Here is a 15,516-nt window from a genome sequence, read left to right on the forward strand (position 1 = left end):
ACCAGACATACAGGTACAGTGCGAGACAAGTCGTCCTCTGGTTCTCTGGAGTGGTAAGGTTTCATTAGATTAATATGAACTAGTTGGGAATCCTTACGACGGTCAGGAGTGTGGACCACATAGTTTAATGGACTTAGTTTTTGAGCCACAACATAAGGTCCCATGAACTTACTGTGAAGAGCATTGCCTGGAGTGGGGAGAAAAGTAAAACCTTGTCTCCTGGTTTGAAACTTCTCATGACAGATTTGGGAAGAGAATTTTGTTGCATTTTAGTTTGAGATTTGAGGAAGTTTGATTTAGCAAAAGATCTGACTTCACTGATTTTATTCTTAAGGTTACTGATGTAGTCAGACACACTGGGGCTTGAAGGAGTATTTTGAGTAAACCATTGATCCTTTAATATTTTGAGAGGCCCCCTGATCTGTCTACCATAGAGTAATTCAAAAGGGAGTAACCTAAAGAATCTTGAGGAGATTCTCTTAAAGCGAAGAGAAGGAAAGAGATACTTTCATCCCAGTCTCCTTGATGCTCCAAGCAATACTTCTTCATCATGGATTTTAATGTTTGGTGAAACCGCTCCAGACAGCCTTGGGATTGGGGTGGTAAGCCGAGGAGGTTACATGGTCGATGTTTAGCTCATTCACTATCTGTTGGAAAAAATTGCTAGTGAAATTGCTACCCTTGTCAGACTGAATTTGTTTTGGAATTCCTACCGAGGTGAAAAATGTATTAGATGTTTTACAATGGTCTTTGATGTGATGTTCTTAAGAGGAATGCTTCAGGGTACCTGGTAGTGGGATCCATGAGGGTTAACAAATACTGATTCCCTCGTTTGGTTTTGGGTAAGGGCCCTACGCAGTCTAGAACGATCTTTTCAAAGGGCTCCGTCTGAACTGGAATAGGCGTCAGAGGAGCTGGCACAAGGCGTTCGTTAGGCTTACCCACAATTTGACATATATGACATGTTTTTACATAGTGTGACACATCCTTTTTCATTCCTGGCCCCAAAAAATGTTGAAGAGCCTTCTTGTAGGTTTTTTGGATGCCTAGATGACCTGACAATCCATCATGAGCTAGTTCTATAATGGCTGGTCTTACAGACAAGGGATGACAACTTGATGTGTTTCTGACCAGGTGTCTAGTTGTTTCAGTTCAGGAGGTCTGTAGGCACGCATCAGGACTCCTTCCTGATAATAAAAACAAGGCAATTTAGACATATCCTTTGTCTCACTGGCAACATGTCTGATCTTAGCCAAAGTGAGATCCTGTTCCTGAGCATTAATCAAATTCTCCTTTGAAATGATGTTATTGTACAAGTTGTCAGTAGAGGCAATCATTGGTGGAGGAGGTGGTGAAAGGGCAGGGGACTTGGACTGAGACCTGGTGACTGCACACACTGGGAAGAAGTGAGGGGATGTTTCGTCCAGGGTCTTAGTGGGACTTTCTGTTAAGGGAGAATCAAGAACAATTAAGTTTGGAACAGCCAAGTTACCCGCAAGATCATTACCCAGTACAAGATGTACCCCCGGTACTGGCAGTTCACCAGGTTTAATGGCTACCACAACCTCTCCTGAAATGAACGGGCACTGTAAGCTAATTTTAGCCAAGGGATAGGAGAGCTGTGATTCGAGACCTGTAAGGATCACCTTCTCCCAGTGAAAGCCTGTTTGATGTTAGGGATGACATCTTCCCTTAAGATGGATTGGGCAGCACCTGTATCACGCAGAACCTTGACATTTATTGCCTTGTCTTTACCATCAGTCAGGGACACTTTACCTTGATACATGTACGAGTCATAAAGTTCTAGAGGAGAGTTGACAGGGTTAGCTAGGGCCACTGGTTTCTTGTTCTCAAATGTGTTAGGTTTAGGGGCCACAAAAGAAAGTTGACGTTGAGAGGCCTTGCAATTTGGGTGTCTACATTTCTGGATCGTGTGACCTGGTTTCTTACAGTATGTACACCAGGGGAATTATATGCATTTGGCGAGAATCCGGTCGGCTTACCACCCGCGCCCCAAAACCTTCCCCAAAGGAGGACCTAACATTAGATAGTGAACCACGACCTCTACTACCCAGGGATCCCATCAACAAAGCAAACGCATCAGCCACTTTAGCGGCAGACATAAGATCACTCTCTCCCGTTCTTCCACATGCCTCAGAATATTAAAGGGTAACTTGTTCTTCCATTCTTCCAGGACCATTAGATTGAGCAACTCCGAAAAGGTGGTAATGTTAAGGGCGGCTAACCATTTCTTAAATTGTCTTAGTTTCTCACTAGCAAATTCAACATAGGTGTGAGAGTCTGGTTTCACATACTTTCGAACTGTTGTCTGTATCCATCAGAAGTGATAGAGTAGGCGTCTAGAATGTTACCTTTGATCTCTTCATACTCTACCTCATCACTAAGGCCGTTGTATACTCTGTAAGCTTTTCCTACTAGCTTGGGGACAAGGAGAGACACCCACTGATCCTTGGGCCATTTATTCCTATTAGCAATGCTCTCAAAAGCGCGAAATGACCCGTCAACATCAGATTCATCAAAAGGGGGAACTAGCGGAGCAGCTGTAACGGGATGAAAGCTTGCTAACTTTTTCTTTATATCTATTTCTTCCCCTCTAAACTTAGCGTCATTTCGTATGGTTAACTCCTGAATTTCTAACTCTTTCTCCTGCCTTTTAAGTTGTAACTGAAATTCTCTCTCTTCCTTTTGTGCCTGTAGTTGCATTGTTTTTCCTGTAGTTGCATTTGCCTTTCTTGTTCTCTCTCTCTATCTTCTCTTTCTACCTGCAGTTGCATCTCTTTCGCTTCTTTTTCTGCCTGTAGTTACATTTCTTTCCTTTTTCTGCCTGTAGTTGCATCTCTTTCGCTTCTTTTCCTGCCTGTAGTTGCATTTGTTTTTCATGCATCCGGTATTCTAGTCTAAGCTTCTCAATTTCCCACTGACTTATCCTACTCTTATCCTGTTCTTCCTGGGGACTGTGTATTATAGTCCTCGTAGAGGCTGACATGGGAGTTAACTCTTCTATGGCATTTCCTAGCAACTGACCTTCTTGCACTAGATGTTCAACAACTACATTCTTAATGACCTCTTTAGTCATCTGAGACGTGATGGGAACATCAAAATGTTTAGCGATGGTCTTCCACTGGTCCTTTTTTATATTAGCACCTTTAAGTTGTTCCAGAGAAGGGTCAGCACAAAAATCTTCAACGTTAAACTGAGCGGAAGCCATATTAAATAGATGTTAAACAACAACAAAAATGATAAGCGAATTACTTAAGTGAGGAACTTGGCAGAGTGATAATAAAGGCAACCTTGAAATTACCTAGATTATACTTAAGTAAACACTTATGAGTACAATCACTAATGAGGGGTAAACTAGAGAATTACGGCATTAAGAGGATCCGGATTACTCTAGTTACGAGACTTGAGAGTGAGGAGCGAATTGTACTGAGACTTGTTATTGATAAGGAGGCGGATTAGTCTGAGGGACTAGTTAAAATGGCCAATTCTAACTAGCGAGAAAAATGATCCGCGAAGTGAGGGGATTGAGGGTTCGCATGAACATATGATGATCCCAACACTTGGATAACACTTATTACACACCTGCCTATGTGCAAAAAATAGAGATAAGTGCTATCGGTGAACACGCCTTTCTACCTGGTTTCCTGCTCTACCACTGCTATGCGATACCAATGAAAGCCACGAAGCATTTTTAACCCAAAAGGAGCCACTTGATCGCACAAAGGTAAATTTAAACCACACGCAGAGTAAGTCACAGAAAAAAAACACATCAAAGTCACAACACCACAGAAACACATAAAAAAATAATGTAATCACAGAAAAAGTCACTGGAAAAATGGAACACTGAACAAGGGTTATAATGGTCCTGTCACGGTCGCCAATTGTTACGTTCACCGGTTAAACGGGTAAGATTGGCATCGGGGAGCCGGTGAACAATAACAATAAAAAAAACACTGCAGGTTCAACTGGTGAGGAATTGCAAAGGGGGACACTTAAGAAGCTATTATATAATCTAATAACAATGAAACTGATATACACATAGATATAACATAAAACACATCAAACTGACATACACATATACATATAACAAATAAATAAATGCAACAATAAAGAACCCAACTTAATACCTGACAATAATTCTAATCCTATATGGAGGCAATGTGGAAAACATGGGACGAGGGGAAGTGATACTTATGAGGTGTCGCAGTGGTGAAGTGCTGGGTGAGGTGGATCCCACGGTAGTCCAAGAGGCGTTGTGTTCACTGGTCGAGGCCTTGACCTCGACTGACTTCCAGAAAGCCGGGAGCTTGCTTAACACTTCCGCTTGAGTTGAATGGGGCCGCGTGAATCCAACTTCGGGACAGTAGCGGGGCTTCATGAGACGGTAACGTGGAGGGTTCATGAGACGGTGGCGTGGAAGGTTCATGAGACGGTGACGTGGAAGGGGAGGTGGAGAGGTGGCGAACGAGGTAGCAAGCGGAGGAGGTGATGGTAGTGGAGTATGTTACAGGCGGGCCGTAACAATACGTACACCCATCACTTTTCCACTATTGTTCTCAGAAATTGTCTCCGCACGTGTCTATCAACACCTGCCTCCCTTTTTTGCTGGATGTTATTCTGCATTAATCTAGTTTCTTTTTTTTAAGGCTTGCCGTTCTAATCCCTCAAATCAACCCTTCTGTTAATTTGATTTCCTGCCTGTTAATGTCTATGTTATATTATGAGTTGTAACCGATTCACCAATGTTATTCGCTCAAGGACTCTTTCAGCATTGTCTCCCGAGGATGGCAAGACAGACACATGCAATCTTTTCACTATATTGACTTGGTAAATGTACAGTTATTTACATTTCACCAAGTCAGTCTTGCACACACACACACAGCGCCAAGGCAGTCGCTAGGAGTAACATCTGCACAGAGCTACATGAAGACTCCTTCTTGCGGTCAAATTCACTGTATACCTTAGTCAGTGTTCCTTGCTGACACCATTGACCGACTTGTAAATATAAGAACACTTCCTAATACATCTGGTATACAAGTTACAATATTACATAATACCTGATTAAAAAGAAAAGAACATATTATTGTACACACACAAAAAAAAAAATGTATGTCACCCTACGTAAGTACTTAAGTAGACCTCGGATGCTGAGACACATACATTTTAAACAACAGATCCTCACACAGAGCCGTGAGAACGGATGCTGAACTCTGCATGGTCCCTTGATATATGTGTTTGAGGTGGAAAAGAATAAGTATTCATAGGGACAGACAGACATTAGATCAGTTCCTACGGCTGTTTTGTGAGGAAGCAAGAAAATACATACCCTAACATGCCTATGTAAAATTTTCTGACCCAACACTCTAAATTTTAGAGTGTTGGGTCAGAAAATCACTTAATAATCTTCTATCTGATCGCCAGTATGGTTTCATTCAAGTCTGCTGTGTTTCTTATCTGGTTGGCTTTCCTTACTGAATCCTGGTGATCCTCTTTTAGAGATATTGGTGAAACTTTTTTTTTAATATATAAGGGAGGAGGACTAGTCAAGGGCAACAAAAAAGTCACGGAGTAAGCTTTGAAAATGTTGTGTCGATGTAGAGAAGATATTACAGTTGGCGAAGGTAAAAGAACACATCTGGGACCCCAGAAATTAATTTTACAGTAAAAAAGAAAAGCTTGGGCAAATCATCGTTCGACGAAATAGCAGCCACTTTCAAAGAACTGTGTTGGAGGTGAGGATTGAAGTCTTGTCAGGATTTAATTTGATCGCTATTGTGGATAGTCTTCTTAAGATTATTGTATGGTAGACACTTCTTCCTTTCCTTCTACTTAGCCAGGGACGTATTCACAGGCATTTTCTTTTTGTTGACTCTTCTGCTACGCTGTTTGTTTACATTCATTTCCCGCCAAGGCGGCAACTTAGTCGATGCTTTCCAGTCGCTATGTATGACGTTTTCCGAATAGAAGGGCTCAGTCGCTTCTTCTGGCGGCTCGCATTTTCATTCGCAAATTGGCACGTGTGAATCCGCCTATAGAGTTAGAAAAAATAGGCGTAGTAGTAAAAAGAAACAAAGTCTCGTGGAGCAAGATCGCAGGAGGAAGGAAGGCATGCAGTTAACAAAATCAAAAGATCAGTTAGCATGAAAATAGCGATAAAGGATAGCTTGAGAAGCAACATTCCGATGGTGAGAAAAAGGCTGAAAACAGTCAGTCAAAAGAGGGGAATTAAAGAGAGGAAAAGCTTTTGATTCCACCCTATCTAATAGAGCTGTGTGAGTGGAATCCCCGCAAACATGAGAAGAGTACTCCATACATGGGCGGATCAGAAACATGTACAGAGTTAGCAGTTGGGGAGGTGAGAAAAACACCTCAGAACGCCTAACTTCATTGAAATTGTTTCAGCAAGAGATGAGATGTGAAGTTTCTAGTTTAAATATATGGCCAAGGATAATCTGTGTAGAAAATGGGAAACCTGCAGTTGATTGTCATTGAAGAAGAGGGGATAGTTGTCAGAAAGGTTGGGTCGAGTTGATAGATGAAGGAAATGAGTTTTTGAAGCATTGAACACAACTAAGTTTTGTCTTGCCCAATCAGAAATCTTAGAAAGATAAGAAATTAGGCGTTCTGTGGTGTCCCTGCATGACCTATTGACTTATTGAAGGGTTAGACGTCTCGGAAAAGACATGGAAAAGTGCAGGATGGAGTCATCAGCGTAAAGGTGGATAGGGCAAGAAGTTTGGTTAAGGAGATCATTAATGAATAATAATAGGAAGAAAGTGGGTCACAGGACAGAACCATTGAAGAATAGATTTAAGAAAAGAACAGTGGCCGTCTACCACAGCAGCAACACAACGATTGCAGAGAAAATTAGAGATACTAAAACAGGAAGAATAGAATCCATAGGAGACTAGTTTTGAGATCAAAGTTTTGTGCCAGAGTCTATCAAAAGCTTTTGTTATGTCTAACTCAACAGCGAAGTTTCACTAAAATCTCTAAAAGAGGATAACCAAGACTCAGTAATGTTACGGCCCGCCCGTAACATGCATTACTACCATCACCTCCTCCGCTTGTTACCTCGTTCGCCACCTCTCCGCCTCCCCTTCCACGTCACCGTCTCGTGAACCTTCCACGTCACCGTTTCATGAAGCCCGGCTACTGTCCCGAAGTTGGATTCACGCGGCCCCTTTCGACTCAACCGAAAGTGTTGAGCCAGCTCTTGGTTTTCTGGATTGGGAGTTGAGATCCAAGCCTCAACCAGTGAACACCACGCCTCTTGGGTCTACCGTGGGATCAACCATCACCCAGCATTTCACCACTGCGACACCGCATAAGTATCACTTCCCTCGTCCGTGTTTTCCACATTGCCTCTATATAGGATTAGGATTATTGTTAGGTATTAAGTTGGGTTCTTTATTGTTGTATTTATTACTGTGTTATATGTATATGTGTATGTCATTTTCCTGTGTTTCATGTTATATATCTGTGTTTCATGTTTCTTGTTATATATGTGTCAATTTCATTATGGGTTATTAAAATAGCTTTTTAAAGTGACCCCCTTTTGCATTTCCTCACCAGTTGAACCTGCAGTGTTTTTTTTTTATTGTTATTGTTCACCGGCTCTCCGATGCCAATCTTACCAGTTTAACCGGTGAACGTAACAATTGGCGACCGTGACAGGACCATTATAACCCATGTTCAGTGTTCCATTTTTCCAGTGACTTTTTTTCTGTGATTGCTTGTGTTTCTGTGGTGTTGTGACTCTGATGTGTTTTTTTTTCTGTGACTTACTCTGCGTGTGGTTTAAATTTACCTTTGTGCGATCAAGTGGCTCCTTTTGGGTTAAACGTGCTTCGTGACTTTCATTGGTATCGCATAGCAGTGGTAGAGCAGGAAACCAGGTAGAAAGGCGTGTTCACCGATAGCACTTATCTCTATTTTTGCACATAGGCAGGTGTGTAATAAGTGTTATCCAAGTGTTGGGATCATCATATGTTCATGCGAACCCTCAATCCCTCACTTCGCGGATCATTTTTCTCGCTAGTTAGAATCGGCCATTTTAACTAGTCTCTCAGACTAATCCGCCTCCTTATCAATAACAAGTCTCAGTACAATTCGCTCCTCACTCTCAAGTCTCGTAACTAGAGTAATCCGGATCCCTCTTAATGCCGTAACTCTCTAGTTTACCCCTCATTAGTGATTGTACTCATAAGTGTTTACTTAAGTATAATCTAGGTAATTTCAAGGTTGCCTTTATTATCACTCTGCCAAGTTCCTCACTTAAGTAATTCGCTTATCATTTTTTTTTGTTGTGGTTTAACATCTATTTAATATGGCTTCCGCTCAGTTTAACGTTGAAGATTTTTGTGCCGACCCTTCTCTGGAACAACTTAAAGATGCTAATATAAAGAAGGACCAATGGAAGACCATCGCTAAACATTTTGATGTTCCCATCACGTCTCAGATGACTAAAGAGGTCATTAAGAATGTAGTTGTTGAACATCTAGTGCAAGAAGGTCAGTTGCTAGGAAATGCCATAGAAGAGTTAACTCCCATGTCAGCCTCTACGAGGACTATAATACACAGTCCCCAGGAAGAACAGGATAAGAGTAGGATAAGTCAATGGGAAATTGAGAAGCTTAAACTAGAATACCGGATGCATGAAAACAAATGCAACTACAGGCAGAAAAAAAGCAAAGAAATGCTACAAGAGAGAACTACAGGAAAAAAAGCAACTACAAGAGAGAGAATTTCAGTTACAACTTAAAAGGCAGGAGAAAGAGTTAGAAATTCAGGAGTTAGCCCTACGAAATGACGCTAAGTTTAGAGGGAAGAAATAGATATAAAGAAACAGTTAGCAAGCTTTAATCCTGCTACAGCTGCTCCGCTAGTTCCCCCTTTTGATGAATCTGATGTTGACGGGTCATTTCGCGCTTTTGAGAGCATTGCTAATAGGAATAAATGGCCCAAGGATCAGTGGGTGTCTCTCCTTGTCCCTAAGCTAGTAGGAAAAGCTTATAGGGTATACAACGGCCTTAGTGATGAGGTAGAATATGAAGAGATCAAAGGTAACATTCTAGACGCCTACTCTATCACTTCTGATGGATACAGACAACAGTTTCGAAAGTATGTGAAACCAGAGTCTCACACCTATGTTGAATTCGCTAGTGAGAAACTAAGACAATTTAAGAAATGGTTAGCCGCCCTTAACATTACCACCTTTTCGGAGTTGCTCAATCTAATGGTCCTGGAAGAATGGAAGAACAAGTTACCTTTAATATTCTGAGGCATGTGGAAGAACGGGAGAGAGTGATCTTATGTCTGCCGCTAAAGTGGCTGATGCGTTTGCTTTGTTGATGGGATCCCTGGGTAGTAGAGGTCGTGGTTCACTGTCTAATGTTAGGTCCTCCTTTGGGGAAGGTTTTGGAGGCGCGGGTGGTAAGCCAACCGGATTCTCGCCAAATGCATATAATTCCCCCTGGTGTACATACTGTAAGAAGCCAGGTCACACGATCCAGAAATGTAGACACCCAAATTGCAAGGGTTCTCAACGTCAATTTTCTTTTGTGTCCCCTAAACCTAACACATTTGAGAACAAGAAACCAGTGGCCCTAGCTAACCCTGTCAACTCTCCTCTAGAACTTTATGACTCGTACATGTATCAAGGTAAAGTGTCCTGACTGATGGTAAAGACAAGGCAATAAATATCAAGGTTCTGCGTGATACAGGTGCTGCCCAATCCATCTTAAGGGAAGATGTCATCCCTAACATCAAACAGGCTTTCACTGGGGAGAAGGTGATCCTTACAGGTCTCGAATCACAGCTCTCCTATCCCTTGGCTAATATTAGCTTACAGTGCCCGTTCATTTCAGGAGAGGTTGAGGTAGCCATTAAACCTGGTGAACTGCCAGTACCGGGGTACATCTTGTACTGGGTAATGATCTTGCGGGTAACTTGGCTGTTCCAAACTTAATTGTTCTTGATTCTCCCTTAACAGAAAGTCCCACTAAGACCCTGGACGAAACATCCCTCACTTCTTCCCAGTGTGTGCAGTCACCAGGTCTCAGTCCAAGTCCCCTGCCCTTTCATCACCTCCTCCACCAATGATTGCCTCTACTGACAACTTGTATAATAACATCATTTCAAAGGAGAATTTGATTAATGCTCAGGAACAGGATCTCACTTTGGCTAAGATCAGACATGTTGCCAGTGAGACAAAGGATATGTCTAAATTGCCTTGTTTTTATTATCAGGAAGGAGTCCTGATGCGTGCCTACAGACCTCCTGAACTGAAACAACTAGACACCTGGTCAGAAACACATCAAGTTGTCATCCCTTGTCTGTAAGACCAGCCATTATAGAACTAGCTCATGATGGATTGTCAGGTCATCTAGGCATCCAAAAACCTACAAGAAGGCTCTTCAACATTTTTTTGGCCAGGAATGAAAAGGATGTGTCACACTATGTAAAACATGTCACATATGTCAAATTGTGGGTAAGCCTAACGAACGCCTTGTGCCAGCTCCTCTGACGCCTATTCCAGTTCAGACGGAGCCCTTCGAAAAGATCATTCTAGACTGCGTAGGGCCCTTACCCAAAACCAAACGAGGGAATCAGTATTTGTTAACCCTCATGGATCCCACTACCAGGTACCCTGAAGCATTCCCTCTTAAGAACATCACATCAAAGACCATTGTAAAACATCTAATACATTTTTCACCTCGGTAGGAATTCCAAAACAAATTCAGTCTGACAAGGGTAGCAATTTCACTAGCCATTTTTTCCAACAGATAGTGAATGAGCTAAACATCGACCATGTTACCTCCTCGGCTTACCACCCCAATCCCAAGGCTGTCTGGAGCGGTTTCACCAAACATTAAAATCCATGATGAAGAAGTATTGCTTGGAGCATCAAGGAGACTGGGATGAAAGTATTTCTTTCCTTCTCTTCGCTTTAAGAGAATCTCCTCAAGATTCTTTAGGTTACTCCCTTTTGAATTACTCTATGGTAGACAGATCAGGGGCCTCTCAAAATATTAAAGGATCAATGGTTTACTCAAAATACTCCTTCAAGCCCCAGTGTGTCTGACTACATCAGTAACCTTAAGAATAAAATCAGTGAAGTCAGATCTTTTGCTAAATCAAACTTCCTCAAATCTCAAACTAAAATGCAACAGAATTCTCTTCCCAAATCTGTCATGAGAAGTTTCAAACCAGGAGACAAGGTTTTACTTTTTCTCCCCACTCCAGGCAATGCTCTTCACAGTAAGTTCATGGGACCTTATGTTGTGGCTCAAAAACTAAGTCCATTAAATTATGTGGTCCACACTCCTGACCGTCGTAAGGATTCCCAACTAGTTCATATTAATCTAATGAAACCTTACCACTCCAGAGAACCAGAGGACGACTTGTCTCGCGCTGTACCTGTATGTCTGGTAGGGAAGGAGTCTGGTCCTGTGCCCCCCGAGGAAGAGTCCGACATCGAATTCCTCTTCTCGTCACCTAAAGGACGCCCCTCAAACAGCCAAATCATGTCCAACCTTGATGAGGTGTTTCTTTCCTTAACACCTTCACAACAGTCTGATCTTAAAAGTTATTGCTAGACTTTTCTGAAATCACAGGTGACCTTCCAGGAGTTTGTAATACTATCCAACATGACATAACATTAATATCTAATGACATCAAGCCTATAAGACAACCAGCCTATCGCATTTCACCCATTAAAAGAGACTTGATGAAAAAGAGGTAGACTATCTGCTCTGTCATCACCTTGCAGAACCTAGTATATCTCCTGGGCTTCTCCTGCCTGTTAACATCTAAGCCAGATGGTAGTAGTCGATTTTGCACCGACTACAGGAAATTAAATAAAGTGACGGTGCCAGACTCCTACCCATTGCCCTTGATAGAGGACCTTATAGATAGTATAGGAGTAGCCAAATTTGTAACCACTATAGACTTGCTTAAAGGTTACTACCAGATTCCCCTCTCGGACGAGGCCCAAATAATATCCGCCTTCATCACCCCCTTCGGACTATACCAATACACAGTGATGCCCTTTGGATTGTCTAATGCTCCCGCCACCTTCCAGAGGGCTATAAATTACATAACTCAGGACTTGGAGGAACATCTACTTCACGACCTGTTCCTGGGCGGCACCTTCCTCACCTACGGCACGGAGGTCATCAACTTCCCTGACATGGACCCCGAGAAGCGCATCGATCCCATGACACGCATCTTCCCAGAGTCACCAAGTGCACCTTGAGGAAGTTCGGCCTTCGGGAACCATCGAGACCCACGACACCATGTGTGTGCTGGCGGTTAACATCATCAACGAGAAGATCTACATTTTCATCTGGTTCTGGCTGGTCTCTCTCACCACCATCACCGCTGTCTGGCTCGTGTATCGCCTCCTCGTCATCGTCTCCTCCGATGTGCGCTTCAAGCTTCTGCAGGTTCTTCCTTTGCGAGGTGCTGTGTCTGGTGGTGGGGGTGGACAACATCATCGCCGACGCCTTATCAAGATCTCCCGTCTCACCTCCTTCATGAGCCCATTACGGAGGTCTTAGGGGGGAGGAAATGTTACGGCCCGCCCGTAACATGCATTACTACCATCACCTCCTCCGCTTGTTACCTCGTTCGCCACCTCTCCGCCTCCTTCCACGTCACCGTCTCGTGAACCTTCCACGTCACCGTTTCATGAAGCCCGGCTACTGTCCCGAAGTTGGATTCACGCGGCCCCTTTCGACTCAACCGAAAGTGTTGAGCCAGCTCTTGGTTTTCTGGATTGGGAGTTGAGATCCAAGCCTCAACCAGTGAACACCACGCCTCTTGGGTCTACCGTGGGATCAACCATCACCCAGCATTTCACCACTGCGACACCGCATAAGTATCACTTCCCCTCGTCCGTGTTTTCCACATTGCCTCTATATAGGATTAGGATTATCGTTAGGTATTAAGTTGGGTTCTTTATTGTTGTATTTATTACTGTGTTATATGTATATGTGTAAGTCACCGCCGCAATGTTGCTTCTTTATCTGTCTTCTACCGCTGTTTTCATGCTGTCTGCTCTTCTGAACTTGCTAACTGCTTGCCTTCCCCCCTCCTGCGGCCTCGCTGCACAAGACACTCTACTTCTTCTCATCCCTATTCTGTCCATCTTCCTAATGCAAGAGTTAACCAGTATCTTCACTCCTTCATTCCCTACACTGGTAAACTCTGGAACTCTCTACCTGTGTCTGTATTTCCACCTGCCCATGACTTAAACTCTTTCAAAAGAGGAGTGTCAAGACACCTCTTACGTTAACTGGACCCTCCTTTTAGATTTTTTTGTTTTTTCTCTTTCTCCTACTTTCCTCTTCACAGGGCCTGGCAACCAGCGGATTTTTTTTTTTTCACTCCAACACTTTGTTTTTTTTCCTGTGTTTCATGTTATATATCTGTGTTTCATATGTTATATATGTGTCAATTTCATTATGGGTTATTAAAATAGCTTTTTAAAGTAACCCCCATTTGCATTTCCTCACTAGTTGAACCTGCAGTGTTTTTTTTTATTGTTATTGTTCACCGGCTCTCCGATGCCAATCTTACCAGTTTAACCGGTGAACGTAACAGTAAGGAAAGCCACAAAATTACCAGTACAGCGGCTCTGACGGAAGCCATACTGCGATCAAATAGAAGATTGTGAAGTGACGGATGTATAAGAATCTTCCTACTAAGGATAAAATGAGAAACCTTATGCAAGCAAGAGATTAATGATATAGGGCGGTAATTTCAGGCATTAGAACAGTCACTCTTTTTTTTAGGAAGTGGTTAAATGTAAGTAAAATCCTATCAAGGAGGAAAGGTAATAACAATTACCTTTCCTTTGGCCAGGCAAGGTGCAAGCACGGAAACAGTTTTTGAGAACAATACGATGGACTCCATCAGGTCCATAAGCCATCCGAGGGTTTAGGCCAGCGAGGGCATGGAAAACATCATTACGAGGAATTTTAACTGAAGATATAAAATTGTCAGAGAGAGAAGGAGAGGGAGGGACAAACCTAAAATCATCCAAAATAGTTATAAGCAAAGGTTTGAGAGAAGAGTTCACCTTTAGATGTAATATTATATATATATATATATATATATATATATATATATATATATATATATATATATATATATATATATTTCATATCTTCAGTTAAAATTCCTCGTAATGATGTTTTCCATGCCCTCGCTGGCCTAAACCCTCGGAAGGCTTATGGACCTGATGGAGTCCCTCGTATTGTTCTCAATATATATATATATATATATATATATATATATATATATATATATATATATATATATATATATATATATATATATATATATATATATACGGTACAGGAGAGAGAAGAGCCACAAAAGGACGGTTATCTTCATTATATCCACTTCACACAACGTTTCGATAAAGTACATATCTCATCTTCAGGTGTACAACAAAACACTGTAAAACCACACGTAAAACTTTAAAACATGACCAGACGCAGTGGTCCTGCTACTAGTTCCTCCAACAGGTAAGTGGGGAGGGAGACTGGCTTACCAATATTTATAAGCTCCTACTCACTAGCTGGCAAATTCTGATTTGTTAACTAAAAGTTTCCTATCCAATACAATATATAACACAATATTCTAATATGTCATAGCTAATGCAAAAAAGAGGAAAATTTAAAAGTATGATGTAAAACAGTTAGTCTATTACAGAAATATTTTAGCATAAGAAAATTCTCAATTTTTTTTAGGTTATGTTTTAAAGTTTTATGTGTGGTTTTACAGTGTTTTCTTGTACACCTGAAGATGGGATATGTACTTTCCCGAGACATTGTGTGAAGTGGATATAATGAAAATAACCAACCGTCCTTTTGTGAGTCTTCTCTCTCCTGTACCGTGTGCAAGTCATATATATATATATATATATATATATATATATATATATATATATATATATATATATATATATATATATATATATATATATATAGGCTACCTGTAACAGTACTTGCGCCATTCCTTTTTATTCTTAGATGGGTTTAGAGAAATCCAATATCATCTGTGTGTGTGTGTGTGTGTGTAAATATGTATTGTTAAGGGGGAAAAACTTGAAAGCTGAAAATTATTTTCACAGGTCATGTTTGTGTTGCTTTTGTGTGGGTTGGGTGCCAGCTTACAAGTTCTTCTCCTAGAAGTTCTACACACCTTAGTTCTGCGATAACCATACAGTTTTTTTTTCCCTCGTTATTTCCATGCATCCTCAACAATAAAGTTGTATTCAAGGAACCATGTTTTTCATTCAGCACTCTCTCTCTCTCTCTCTCTCTCTCTCTCTCTCTCTCTCTCTCTCTCTCTCTGATATTTAATTTCCCTAAGACGGACGGCTATTGTATGATAAATTTGTTTTGTGGTACTATTTTAAAAGATAACTTCTCTATGGAGGGCTGAAGTGAGCTGGATTACGTACCTGAAGGGGCTAGAGAG

At 41.6% G+C, this 15,516-nt stretch overlaps 1 protein-coding gene across 1 annotated transcript in view; it reads left to right on the forward strand.

Annotated features, from left to right (window-relative positions):
• The window catches only part of LOC123514024 (probable glutamate receptor), a 77,129-nt gene extending 61,842 nt beyond the window's left edge, over positions 1-15,287 (forward strand). Inside the window, exon 15 of the mRNA XM_045271594.1 lies at positions 15,167-15,287. Coding sequence (XP_045127529.1) covers positions 15,167-15,253 — 87 coding nt within the window. The 3' untranslated portion in view covers positions 15,254-15,287. The remainder of the gene's footprint in view (positions 1-15,166) is intronic.
• The last annotated feature ends 229 nt before the right edge of the window (positions 15,288-15,516 follow it).

The sequence above is a fragment of the Portunus trituberculatus genome, chromosome 5, assembly GCF_017591435.1.
Source record: "Portunus trituberculatus isolate SZX2019 chromosome 5, ASM1759143v1, whole genome shotgun sequence".
In the NCBI taxonomy this organism is placed as follows: domain Eukaryota; kingdom Metazoa; phylum Arthropoda; class Malacostraca; order Decapoda; family Portunidae; genus Portunus; species Portunus trituberculatus.